The sequence below is a fragment of the Acomys minous genome (assembly GCF_964271855.1).
Source record: "Acomys minous genome assembly, chromosome: 7".
NCBI classification, from domain to species: domain Eukaryota; kingdom Metazoa; phylum Chordata; class Mammalia; order Rodentia; family Muridae; genus Acomys; species Acomys minous.
In genome coordinates, this window is record NC_140488.1 from 112,701,313 (window position 1) to 112,715,501 (window position 14,189).

At 40.5% G+C, this 14,189-nt stretch overlaps 1 protein-coding gene across 11 annotated transcripts in view; it reads right to left on the reverse strand.

The window, feature by feature from the left end:
• CASK (calcium/calmodulin dependent serine protein kinase) overlaps positions 1 to 14,189 on the reverse strand; it is a 331,352-nt gene that overhangs the window by 97,011 nt on the left and 220,152 nt on the right. For all 11 annotated transcript variants that reach the window (XM_084789615.1, XM_084789614.1, XM_084789620.1 and 8 more), the window contains exons 6-8: positions 13,369 to 13,471; positions 8,659 to 8,834; positions 3,251 to 3,373 (exon numbers count right to left, since the gene is read on the reverse strand). In XM_084789615.1, coding sequence (XP_084645741.1) covers positions 3,251 to 3,373; positions 8,659 to 8,834; positions 13,369 to 13,471 — 402 coding nt within the window. The remainder of the gene's footprint in view (positions 1 to 3,250; positions 3,374 to 8,658; positions 8,835 to 13,368; positions 13,472 to 14,189) is intronic.

Consider the following 14,189-nt stretch of genomic DNA (forward strand, 5'->3'; position numbering starts at 1 on the left):
GACCCCCCCCAAAAAACCACTGAAAAAATGAGCCCCAAGAAAAGCCCATGGAGAAGAGGCAATCTGTGCAGGGCAGAACCTTGTGTCCTTACTGTCTTAGTACCATCTGGAAAGTTATTTACAGTACGATCCTGTCTTCCTTTCAGACTAGAAAGTTTACTACACTGTGACTCTGAACTCTGCGTGTGTTTAATCCTACTTTTGTTAGAATGAATATTCATAGCAAGTTGTCAGTAATTCAGATAGATGAAGATGTGAAACAGGTGCAAGTCAACAACTATAAGGCATTCACATATTACTTGGTTTAATACTCAGATTCCTTTTCAACATGGAATACACAAACAAGACCTATTTTTTAACCAAAGAAATAATTCTTTTTGCTATTATTTTTGACTCAAAACAATGATACTTTTGACTTTGGACACTGTTGTAAGAATTTCCATCAGTCTGCTTCTTTACTTTGTAGTTATTGAGGGCATTGTCATTAAACCATGGCTTACATAACTGCCATCCACTGTAATGAGACATACAGGAACAAGGGCTAAATGTAATCTAAAGCTGCTCCCTTCAGGTAGATAAGGTCCTCACTGACTTCTTCATCATTTCCAGATGACACAGAAGCAATGCGATAAACAGTAGTTCACACACAGCAAGTGACTCCGAGGTCAGCTTTCCAGACTTTTCCTTTTTATGTTACTGACATCTGAAAACATTTTGGTGACAGAAATCTATTCTGTATGAAGCCAAGACTTAAGTTGAGAACTATAATCACTGGTAGAGACAAGAATTTCTAGAACAAAATAAGCTATTCTGAAAGATAGGCTATGAAAGCCACTATCACTGTATACTGCTAAGACTTTTTCTAAAGGATCTTAAAAATGACTTAAGCACTTACTATTGTCCTTATCTGGCATTTAAAGTAACTTCTAAACGACAAAAGAGCCTTATTAGATGAAACTGAGAGAAGAAAAGAAGGATTAGGAATCTTCCAAGATGTTTATTTCATATCAGGGAGAAAGCATACTAATACTAAAGTATGAAAGTACTGAAGAATGTTTTCTTTCCTGGGAAAATCAGACAGATTAGTTTTAAAATATCAAAAGGTTGAATGTGTATTTTAAAAGCAGCATTCTCTTTAATGTTACTGGGGACCATACATGGAGGTTTATGCATGCTAGGAAAGTGCTGATCATTGAACAATACCCCCTCAGCCCAAGAAGTAGTATTTCCAAGGAGAATCAAGATTCGCTGACATGCCAAAATTGCTCCACAATATCATAAGATAAATTTTTAATCAATATTTTTACATATCTTAGTATCTTGCATAGCCTCTGAGGGAGCATCATCAAGTATCTAAATAATCAGAAGATGGCAAGGGAACAAACCATAGACTGACCCATAAGAAGAATATTCTAGGGAAACAGTATGATGAATCCAGGATGGTTGAGGCAATGATGTGCCTATGGTCTGAGGATTGGCAAGGAGGCCAGAATGAAGGAACTGAGGCACAGGGGACTAGGAAAGGGCAAACTCAGCAGGGATTCAGAAACAGTTACACAGCAAGTTAAGGAAGACTATTTCAGGAGAGGGACATGGAGCCAGGACTCATCATGTACAGACACTTAAAGTGAGGCCTCCTAGGGACAGAGATGGAGAAGGAGATGTGGAACAAGGACGAAGGGCAGTTAGTGGCATATCCATGTGATGTGGTGAGTAAGGAAATGGGGAGGAAATCAGCAAGATTTGAGGAAAAGCAGCCAGACTAGCAGAAGGCAAACTGGCCAGGTAGCCTGGGAGCCAAGGGAAGAACATTTCAGGAGATGGATGTCAAATGTTGTCAACAGGCCAAGAAGGTCTGGCTCTGGGATTTGACCACTAGACTCAGCAATGTGAAGGCCAGTGGTGACAAGTAGTTTTCTTTTGAGGTTTTGAGATTTTGGGGTTGAAACTCAGGGCCTTATACATGCTAGGCAGGTACTCCACTGAGGCATACTCATAGCCAATAAGAACTGTTTTAGTGGGGTTGGTAGGATTGAGATCTTGACTACTATGAGTTCAAGAGAAAGGGATGGAAGAATTTAGAGAAATGAGACAGATAATTCTTTCTAGTTTTTGCAGTTGAGGGAACTAAGGAATGGAGGCAGAAGCTGGAGAAATTTGTAGGATCAAGAGAAAGCAGATGGCTAGGTGGTGGTGGCACACACCTTTAATCCCAGCACTTGGGAGGCAGAGGCAGGTGGATCGCTGCGAGTTCTAGGCAAGCCTGGTCTATAAAGTGAGTGCAGGACAGCCAGGGATACACAGAGAAACTTTGTCTCAAAACACAGAGAAACGGGGGGGGGGGGGAGAGAGAGAGAGAGAGAGAGAGAGAGAGAGAGAGAGAGAGAGAGAGAGAGAGAGAGAGAGAGAGAGAGAGAAGAAGAAGAAGAAGAAGAAGAAGGAGGAGGAGGAGGAGGAGGAGGAAGAGGAGGAGGAGAGGGAGGGAGAGAGGGAGGGATAAGGCAGATGTTCATGCATGCACATGAATGTAAGCAAAAAAAGCAAACCACAACATGTTAGACCCAAAAGATCCAGAAAAATGATCATGTAGGAAAGACGGAAGTGGCTGGAGCAATGTCATCTAATTAGTGAAAGGGACATGATATATAGCATAAACAATGGGTCATGGGAGGCTGAACTGAAATCCTGGCTCTAACAGCAACAATTTTTGTGACTTATGGCAAAATTCTGAATATCTCTGAGATATATTCTTCCTTAAAAAAGCAAGAATTTCCCTGGAATTATGGTACAATGCTTTAATGAGACAATACTATTTCCTGATGTTTCAAGATATGATTTTCCTTAATCTAGAAAACTAGGATACAAAAACATGTGTCTTAAAATGTGTCTTTCCCCTAAAACAGTAAATATGCACTTAGTGTCTACTGAGAACCAGTGTAATGCTACATATACAGTCACAGCCAATATTAGGTCAATGTAAGACAGAAGGGTTACTTCAGCTGTTCCTCTTCCTCTTTGGAGCACATGTTGCTGGACAACAGCTTGTCTTAATGACTTTTGTACCCAGTTCAACAGCTGAGTATCATAGGTGCCTCAGAGAAGGTGCAAAACAGCAAACACAGCGGACAAAACTGATAGAAAGGCCGAGAAACAAGCAAAGAGTGAAAAGGGCCCATCTTCTAGTATGGTGCTCAGCTGCTGCTAGAAGCCTTTAAGAACAGTGTGGATGGTGACCTGTGAGTGCAAGTACCTTAAGCCATGGGTGATTCAGCGCTTCATAAACAGTGATCCTTTCCGCGGGATCCAGCATCAGCATGCGGCGTACTAGGTCTTTGGCACTTTCAGAGATATGGCTCCACTGCCTTGGATTCATCTGAGGAGGGAACAAGGAAAGCTACACAGTTATCATCAAGAAGCCAACACTTACTATAATTTAACATTTTATGATCTATACTACTTCGGTGTAACATTCTCAGAGCAAATAACAGAGTAAAGACCTGAGGGAGAGGACACAAGCAATGCTTTGTGCCTTCATTCCTCATTATATGAGTATTTATAGCAGCAATGATTCTATTGGTGTTGCTATATTATAATATTTTCAATATTTGAAAGGTTGGATGCCCATGATTCTGGCTTCTAGATTTTGATTCTCATTTTAAAAGGCTAGAATATACTGATCCACAAAGTACTAAAATAAAATTGGAATGAAAAAAATGAAGAAAGATTCCTTTTTGGAGACAGGTTTCCTTAATCCCAAGATGGACTAGAACTCACTGTGTAGCCCAGGTTGACCTGGACCCTCCAGTTGCTTCTGCCCTAGCCTCTTGAGTGCTGGCATGAGAGGTCCGCACCATCACACCCAGCTAAAGAAAGATTTATAAACCAACATCTTCAATGTCAGGATCTGGTGCTGAGCGTGTGCACATCACCACAATCTCAGCAACCAAGAGACTACGGCAAGGGAACTGTGGGTTTGAGGTCAGCCTAGGCTGGATACAAATTCCTCAAGAAAGAAAGAAACATGCACACAAACCCTAAAACAATGATTGTGAAGTGACAAAGAATTGGATATTCTGACCAGAGTATTTAATATCTAAGAAGAAATACTACCCTCCTATCTCTGTAAAATAGCCAATTCCACTTGTACGCTGTACTCAGTGAAGTCACTTCTATCTTTTAGATACGAGACAACTAACTCATGTGGTAAAATTGAGTTAAAGCAAACATAAAGAATGAATTTTTCAAGTCTTCTGATACTGGCTATAGATCTTTGTGGAAAAAACTGGAAGGCTCATGGGAAAGAGCTTATGTATAAGCCCAGAAATGAGAAAAACATTCAAGGAAAGTGCTCAGAGCTTGGAGCTGGGAAGGGAAGTGGGAACTGGAGGTGGTGACAAAGGTGGAAGCTGCCTGATTGAATGACCATATGGGAGCTGCCTGGTGCCAGGAGCTTCATACACTACGGCAGCTTTTGTAATTGTTGCTGTTTTTCAGTGTTGGAAACAGAACCCCGGCCCTCACACATGCAAGGCCAAGTGCTCCGGTAAGGAGCTCCATCTCTGGCTCAGTGTGCTGGCCTTAACCAGTAGAGATCTATATCACCCCTTGAGAGAAAATGATGGAGAATTAATAAAAACAACTTAAAGCCAAAGGAAATCACAGTACTTGTTCCACAGCATAGAGGAACCATTGCAGTTTTGCCAAGGGCTAGCAATAGGCACCGACTGGGCTTTGGCTCAGGTGAGGCTTTGAACTTACAAATGGGGAGGGCAAAGCATCTCCATGCTAGGGAGAATGCTTACATTTGTACGGTGTTCTATTTCCCTTTTCTTAGAGGCAAAATTACAAAAGCAGCCACTTTGGTTTGTTAAATCTCACGAGGTAACTGGCGGAGACTGCATAATTATTGTCATTCTTTTAGAATTCTATGAAATACATGGTGGTGGTAACTAAGTGGGCAGGGCCTATATAGTTATGCTCCTTTGTCTCTTTTTGTTTTGTTTTTTTCTCATCAATCTTAACACAAGCTAGAGTTATCTGAGAAGGGGAATGCCAACTGAGAAAATGCCTCGATCAGATTGGCCTGTAGAATTTTCTTGATTAACAATTGATGTGGGAGGGGAGGACCACATCTGGTGGTCCTGAGTTGTATAAAAAAAAAAAGCAGATTGAGCAAGCCATGGGGCACAAGCCTGTAACCAACATTCCTCCATGGCCTCCGCTTCACTCCCTGTCTCTAAGTGCCTGCCTTGGATTCCCCCAATTATGGACTATAACTTGTAATCCAAACCAACCCTTTCCCCCACAACTTGCTGTTGGTCATGGCGCTTCCTCACAGCGGTAGGAACCTAACTAAGGCACCCTTCTTCCCTATCCTGGGGCTACGTGATCTTCAAAATCGCATTGCTCTTTTTTTTTTCTTTCTTGGCAAATGAAAAGATCTGAAAGTGATGGTTAAACATTTTGAAGGAAGGGTCCAGGATGATAATTCTCTGCTCTTTTTATGAGGCACTCTAATACTGGAAATGCAGTCCTCCAGCTGACAAAAATAGATAAAATTGAGTTATCAGAGACACACCAAAATGGGTTTAAAACAGTCATATTTATTTGTATTTCAGTCAAACAGTATTCTCTGAAATCTAAAAAGGGCAAGTAGAGGGAGAGGAATGTATGTAGGGAGAAGGACAGATATTGCGTGTCTTCTCTCATACGCAGAATCTGGAGTCAGAACATACATTGCCATGAGAGCAGAAGGGGGGCTGTTTGGAGGAAGGAAGAGTACCGGGGGGGGGGGAGAAGGAAGGACAAGGGTGGGTAACAAGGAACAAAGATGAGCAAAGTGCAATGGCACAGATCTAAATGGCATAGGGAAACCCACTGTTTTGTATGCTAGGAAAAATCTGATGAGAAAATGGGGAAAAGTCAGCAAATGAGAATCAGGTCTAAGTGTAATCACTTGAGAGCAGGAAAAGCTTCTGGCTGAGCTGCGCTACACTTAGAAGGCGTCACTGAGCTTTTCTTAGAGATGCCCAAGATCAAGATTTTACTGCTTTCTTTGGTACTATCAGGGTGTTGAAATAATTTTTGAGATGTGTTTGAATAACTTATAAGTGTGAAATACAGAACAAGATTGGTAACATCTTAACTATTGAAGCTGAGAATTCTCCATTATCCTTGTATATGTGATGAGTTCCATTATAATGAAGCAGCAATGCATATGTATGTAAAAAAAAAAAAAGACAAGGCCCATGAAGTTTACAACGGTGGCAGAAATGGATTTATATTTTAAACTGCTGCTGAAGACCTGGGCCTTTTGTAAAAGAAACTATTAAGACAAGCAAGAAGAGAGATTAGACTAATAAAATGGGAAATAAGTTCTAAGATGCAAGGCTGCAAACTCTTGGTACAGAAATTATGCTGTGCCTGTTACCTTATCAGTTCCTATAATATTGCCATTATTCACTAGGAATAGGACATTTTAAAATAAATTAATTTTTAGTCATTGCAAGCAGTCCAAATTTCTTACCAAGGCATAAAAATAAGTATTCAATGCTTTAAAAATAGACAAAATCAAATACCAGACGCTCTTGGAATGAAGTACATTGCCTTGGAAACCAGGAAGTTAGCAACTGAACAAACACAAAGGAAGAATTCTATTATTAGAAAACACTTAAAACTCAAAAAGGCAGGTGGGAGATGTTATTATATGCTAACTACGCCATCAGCTGCTGAGAAGGCTGAGTGAAGTGCTCAGTGCAGTTCCGGGTACACATGAGGTGCTGTCATGTCTCAGCTGCTATCACTGCTGTTAACCTTATTAACCTGGTGCCTGCCTCTCTTTTTGGTATTTTTTTGAGACAGAGCCTTACTATGTAGCGTTGGCTGGTCTGGAGCTTGCTGTGTAGACCAGGTTAGCCTCAAACTCATAAAGATCCTCCTGCTTCAGCCTCCATAGGGTTAAAGGCATGCATAGCATGCCTGGCCCTTGGTGTACTTTCAACTGAGTTTCTTCCAATCCACTATCATTATCATCTGTAGTTTCATTTGATTTGGTAACATTCAACCAGAAAGGTCAGTCTATGTATTCCTGGTAACACTCACAGTCTCCCAGGATAAAGGGGGGAAGGGGGGCACGGCTTAATAAGCAATCTCCCAGAGTATTTAGTTACTTTGAAAGTGGTATTTACTAGTGGTAAAGTGACTCTAGGAGAAGCAGAGAAACCTATACTTACAACTTCTTCCTGTTTCAGAAGGGCACTGTTTGGGCTAAGGCAAACAAAATAAAGTATTTGCCATTTTCACCTCCATGTGCTATAGTTATAGTTGAAAAGGATAAGGCTGCAACTCTGAAACTACCTTTTAACATTATGGCCTGGCAAGAGGATATTGCTATTGCAGAAAACCTGCATTCGATTCCCAGCTTCCACATGAGGTGTCTAATGACCACCTGTAACTTCTGTGTCAGGGAGATCTGATGTCTCTGGTCTCCACTGACATCTGCTCTCTGGTGCACATACCCACATACAAACACACATATACACATAATTAAAATAATATCAATCTTAAAAATTATAACATTACTGACAAACTGAAAAGAAAATGTTAGGCCTCACAGTTTGGGAGTCTAGTGTTACGCAAACATGTATTTGGCAAACATGTATTGCCAGTTATGTCCAAAAATGAAGCAATGCTTCAGCTGAATAGAAAGTATGAGCTATGGTAATAATAGAGGAAAAATTTCCCCAACATTAAGTGCCTTGACCAGATACATAGATACACATTCTCACAGTTCTGGACTCTACCGGATGCATGTGTTGGTGCATGGCTAAAAGGTTAAGAAGATTTGGGACTATGGATGGACCTTCAGCTTACTTATTTCTGAGACTCCTTAGGTCTTTTTTTGATATAGCCCTCTACAATGTCAGTAATAGCATTAATTTTTTAAATAACAAAAGCAGTAATACGGTACTTACAAGACTGATAATATTTGAGGCTTTTAATGCATAGTAGGTACAGAATATGAATGTTTAAGTCATATCAAAATGCCTCTAAATTGGGGCTTGAGAGATAGCTTAGCTCTTTTGGAGGCCCCGAGTTTGGCACCTAGCATCCACACTGGGTGGCTCACTATTGCCTGTACTCTGGCTCTAGGGTATCCAACATGCATTTACCTACATGAGACACTTACATAAAAGTAGTAAAAGTAAATTCTTTAGAGAAAATACCTGTGAATTGTTATTATGAAACATGGTTATAATGCTCACATGTCAGTTTCCTCTGCAATATAATGACATTTTTTTTTTGGCTAGGTTGATGGAAATGTAAAATTAAGATAAGAAATGACTGAAAGAGCCTGAGTGAAATTTCCATTTGAATGTTATGAGTTTGGAAAAAAACTTTAAAAATAAAGGCCTTTTCTTAAGTATACAAAAAAAGGACCACAGAAGTCTGCTGCTCATTGAATTGAGTTCATGGTGACTCAAACTTACCCAGACCCGACTGTGCTTCACAAGACTACTGGGTCTTGATGTCAACACAGACCTTTGCTCTGGTGGAGCGGGTACCTAGGTGGCAGTCAGTTAGTAAGCAAAGACAGTAACTTCAAAACTTCAGGATCATTTCATCTAAATGGAAAAGAAAACGATCATAATCCATTACCTTATATTTTCCTTTAATAATGCCTTCAAACAATCTTTCCTTGGTTCCATAGAAAGGTAAACAACCGCTGAGCAAGATGAAAAGGATCACACCGCAGCCCCAGACATCGACAGGCTTTCCGTAAGGCTCTCTCTTGACCACTTCTGGGGCCATAAAGTGTGGTGTTCCAACGCGTCCTGTATTTAAAACAACAACATTATGGTTTTGTGAAATGAGCTTCCCCCCCCCCAATTGAAATCTGAAAATGGAAAAGCAGTATCTGTCGGAATGAGAAAATTTACCAATATCAATGTTCTTCTATCACTTCCTTTCCTCTTATAAAAGGAATTCATTGAAGGAAAAAAAAAATAGTTTATCTGACCACGAGGTCCAAAAACACTGTGTCTAGAACATGACCTTGGAGCTCTGAATTCTGCATGTTATATAATAGGTCTTTTATTTTTTTGCTTCTTGAGGAAGTTTAAATGTTTCCGTTTAGAGCAGGGGTAGGGGAAGAGTGAGTTGGCCAACCTGTACCTCCTGGGAAGAGGAGAAAGGCCTAGAGAGGCAGGGGCAGGGAGAGGGCTCAGTGAGCAAAAGTTTCATACAAAAAGATTACTTTTAATTGCCAAGTTCCTATGCAATCGATCCTAGCAATTCTCACTGGCTATTGGAGTGGGAACTCTTAGGTTACTCCTAATGTTAACATTTAAAGAGAACGGGAGCAAACCGATGGCGTACACTAAAGCAGAATCAGGATCGCCTCCTGGGCAATCCTCTGTGACTCACCTTCTTTCAAGAGTTTTCTCTTTCCTCGCTCTCATAAAAAACCAGTTTTCTAGAGGGAATCGGGTACTAGCTGCTTGTGCATTATAACTATCTTGAATTGAGTATTCTCAAGGTAGTCTTTTCCTCTCTGGAGGAACAGAAGTCCTAAACTCTGTAAGGAGAGGACTTTAGGGCTGCCACTGCCAGACAGACTTGGCAGCTTTTCTACATGTTGCAGGCCCAGCCTTGCCCTTCCTTCCTCTGTCTGTTTTTCGTCTGCCCGCCTGTCTCTACTTAGGCTGAATCCAAGGTCCTTTTTTACTTTGGAGAAGTATTTACTTTGTAAAATACTTTATCTCGCTGTGGTCCAGAGTTTAAAAAGAACCTAAGAGACCATCTACAGAGAATTTGAGGCCAAGGCCTGTTGGTGGTTATCACACTCAGCTTGGATGGAGGGAGCTAATGAGCGCTTCAAGTTGGATTGCAGATGTGTCTCTGGCTGCAGCTCTTTCTGCCTTCCCCTCCCATTTCTCATACAGAAAGAGATCCATCTCAGGTTTCCAGCAGGAAAAATACCTTCACTTAAAATGTATCATAAAAACTCAGTACTGGCTATAAGGAGCTGACGAGAGAACATTTTTTTATTTCTGGATTGTCTGGTTTTGCTTCTTCAAGCAACATAAAGGAACTGCAGTAATGGGAGCTGAACTTCCCTTCATGGCAGTCTCCATAAGGCAGGGGTTCAGGAAAATAAACACTGTTTTGATGGACAGGGCAGGAGCTTTCAGGAGTATGGCCACAAGCTCAAGGTACCATTTGCAGTACTGCTACCATGACCTGTTGGGTACCTGCTGACAAGTTCAGATGGTACTTTGACACTCATTTCCTATGACTTCCTACTCAGGTAGAGTGACTCATTGGGGGGCGGGGCTCCTTGTGGGGAATAATCGAAACCACCAGAGTCAGGCCCAACCATCCTAAAGAGGCTCTCTTCATCTACATGGACTGAAGTCTCCCCACAATGGAAACATTTCATAAATTTGCTCAGAGATGACAGAGATACAGTGGTGGCTTTTTAAATTACAAGTACATCAGTGGAATGTGAAAACTTCATCAAACTCCTTGTGTTTTATATTAATTCTCCCTCTCTCTCTCTCTCTCTCTCTCTCTCTCTCTCTCTCTCTCTCTCTCTCTCTCTTTATGACCACTTGACTTTTATGACTTTGATCATAGAGTTCTAAGAACAGGAAACCAATTACTAAACCAGACATGCAACTATTTATGAAATACCTCAAATATGTAATCAATATTTAAATGCTAATTTCAATGTAATAATAAAGCCTTCCCTCAAACTTCAGGCAGGAGTGGCTAGGCTTTTAATACTTAGGATTTGAATCTTCATACATACAACAGCTTTCACCTTACTCATTTTCTAGGCTTTTTACAGTTTCCTGACGATTTTTACATACACTGTCACACATCATTCAGCCTTTCTGTGGTGACTTACAATTGACTACAGAACAGATCATAACTCTCAGGAGCCTCACTGGTATGTACTGATGGATCTCTGTAAAAATCAGATGGCTGTTGTGCATTTTGTCATCAGGTTTTCATTTTTTCCCCCCTCTCACCATGCTTTCTCTGGTCCTGGCACCTCGCAATTTGTTGCTTATAACTAGAAAATGACTAGTCACCAGAGTCTTTTATTTAAACATTTCCAGAGTGCTTGCTGGGCCCTAGCCACTGTGATAGGTGTGGTGGTTATGTACAGGGATGAGCCATGGCTCCTACACCCCTTACAAAGCTCTTCTCTTTGCTACTATTACACTTCCTTGATAAAATCTGTAAGGAAGTGGGCAACCTAGATAGTTCTGGTTAGACGGAAGAGAAGGGATAGGTCACAGAACTAGGACAGTTCTAATATGCTGGCTTTTACAAGACAATAATTATTAGCTTAGTCTTCAAGCAAACAGCTAAATGTGACAGATAAAATGACAGAAGGCATTCTAAACAGCTGCAATAGCAGGTGCAAATTATGAGGAGACACAAATCTACACCATTTTATGAAGACCAGGAGGAAGGCAGCCTCCTGTGTATGTATTTAGTTCTCAACAGAGAGGGCTGGGAATGGGTTTTAAGGGTAAATGGTTTTACTACATTGTGATTATTTTCTGGGTTGTATCCAGGGCAAGTGGATTCTCCGAACAGTTGAAGTGTAATAGAGTTAAGTCGTTTTACTATGTAGAGCATGCGAAGGAGATAATCATTTCTGTTGGGAAGCCCAGGTAATCAAAAGATTGTAATCTACAAGGAAACAAAGCTTGTACATGATAGTCAGGCACTCCTCCACCGAGCTGCCTTCAATACATTATCGAGTTGGAGGCCAGCCTGGGCCACATGAAATCCTGTCTCAATTTAAAAAAAAAAAAAAAAAGGATTTTAATTCTAGAACATAGAGAATAGTAATTTTGGAAGAATGGGACATGCTGTGAGTTCAAAATGGTTGAAAAAATTAGGGGAAGGGTTCATGGAATTACAAAAACAGGTGAACATGGATGCAAGCTTCCTAAATCTCCTTTTCTCATTATTCAAGGTTTGTGAAATAAAATCGTCTTTGCCACAATGAATATGAACAGATGCAGATCCAGAGTAACAGACACAAAGTCATTTCAGTACGCAACATATAAAAGGAATTTGTCTCATTTTCTCTCATTCTCATGTTATTGGAAATCTTCAGCTGGAAAAGCAAGTTAAGATTAGAAGAACTTAATACAATTTAATTCCAGAGAGCAGTGTGGCAGAGAGTAGTTTTAAAATACAACTATAACTCACATACATTTTCCAGAAGACGGCTCATGTTATTACTGCTCTAGCCACAATCAAATGGAATGAAATGTCTTGTGTAACAGACAGCTATGTTGACGGTTAGGGTTTGGAAAGCATTTGAATTTAACATGAACATTTGTTGGTTTTCTTGTATGTCTAGGCTGGTCTCAGACTCAAAGTAATCTTCTTGCCTCAGCTTCCCAACGGCTGGGATGCTGTGTGTACATCAGCACACCTCATTGCAGAAGTATTCTGAAGGGTGGCAAGTTGACTTGAAGCCTCCATGTTAAAGGCCTCTCAGGTTTTTATTCTCCGTGAAGCTGTTAATACTTGGAGGCGGAAAAGAGAAAGCACTGATACGCCAGCAGTACAGAATGGAGAGGTATGCAATTTGCAAAACCAAGAACTAGACGTAAACTCCAGGCGGGATTGTGGTCTGGATTCTGTTGAAAAGAATACATCAAAACCCCACAATACTGGAATCTGAATTGGCATCCGCTTCTATGTACCAGTATACAAAATTCCTACTTTTACTTTTTCATTTTCTATTATGGCATAGGAATTTAAAAATCATGTCTTGTTTTTGGTAAATCGGCCTGTATTCTTTTCTATTTGCCCTTCACCAATACACAGGCTGACGACTTCAGCAGGCTTCTTTGATATACAGAAAAAGGAAAATGGTAGGAAATTTAAACTTAGATATGTGTGACCCTAAAAGGGAAATCTGTATATGCGAGAAGGGACTTTATTTGTCCAGTTCAACTTCCGAACTAACTTCTTTGTGCGTTGCTCTTATACTGTGCTTTTGTGGGGCTCCTTCTCTGTGAAGTGCTAGGGATGGATATGATGGCGAAATCAACACAGCACTTTCTGCAGTGCAGGAGCTGGTACCCAGTGTCTCACGCATGCTAGGCAGCTGCTTTGCCACCAAACTACTCCTGCAAGCCCACAGTTTCTATTCTTGAGGGACTAAAATTCTAGTTATGACTACAGAGTCGCTAAATTGAAAACTATCTGATAGTTCTGGGTAGAATGAGATGTGAAACACTCAGGCTAGATTAGTACCGAGGTTGAAATTTTACACCAACTTAAAAGAAAGCAGGTCTTAAAGGGAGGAAGCGTGTTCAAGTGTCTTACCTCCGGCGACTAGTCCAGATTCTCCTAGCTGGATAGCTACTCCGAAGCCCCCAAGCTTGACAGGAGCTGAGTTTTCTTTTGAGGCGAGGAGAACACAGTGGGGCTGAAAAGAAAAACCAATGATCAAACTAAAGAGAAGGAAAAAGAATTCAATTAACATTACACTAAATAAAATACCACAGTAGTACTTTAAAAAGAACCATCAGAATTGGGTTGGCCACGCGGCTCAGAAGGTAAAGGTACTTGCCACCAAGTCTGACCCCTTGGGACTCACCAGGTAGAGACTCCTACAAATTGTCTTCTGACACCTCCAGCCTCCCCCAAATAAAAAACTATGTGTATTTAAAACATTAAAAACCTATTATAAAAGCAGTTTTCAGTAAAAAAAAAAAAAAAAAAAAAAAAGCATCTGGAGCTGGGTGGTAGCAGCATGCATACTTTTAATCTCAGCACTTGGGAGGCAGGGCAGGCAGATCTCTGAGTTCCAGGACAGCCAGGACTACAGAGAAAAAACCCATCTCAAATAATAACACATATTTTCTGGCATATAAGATGACCCCCAACTTTAACTTTTCCAGTTAAAAGAGAGTTTGCAGCCCTAGTCTGCTGCACAGGGTGTACTTTGGAAGAGGGGTAGTCCTACATGGTGAGTATATTCTAAACTATATTTTAACTGGAAAGGTTAAAGTTAAAGTTGGGGGTCATCTTATATGAGAAAATACGGTAATTTTTAATAAAAAGGCTTTTTGAATTACTTTATATTCTTGAATTCTTTGTCCTTTTCTCACTTCTGAATGCTTTCTCTAAAGATTTAGAAATTA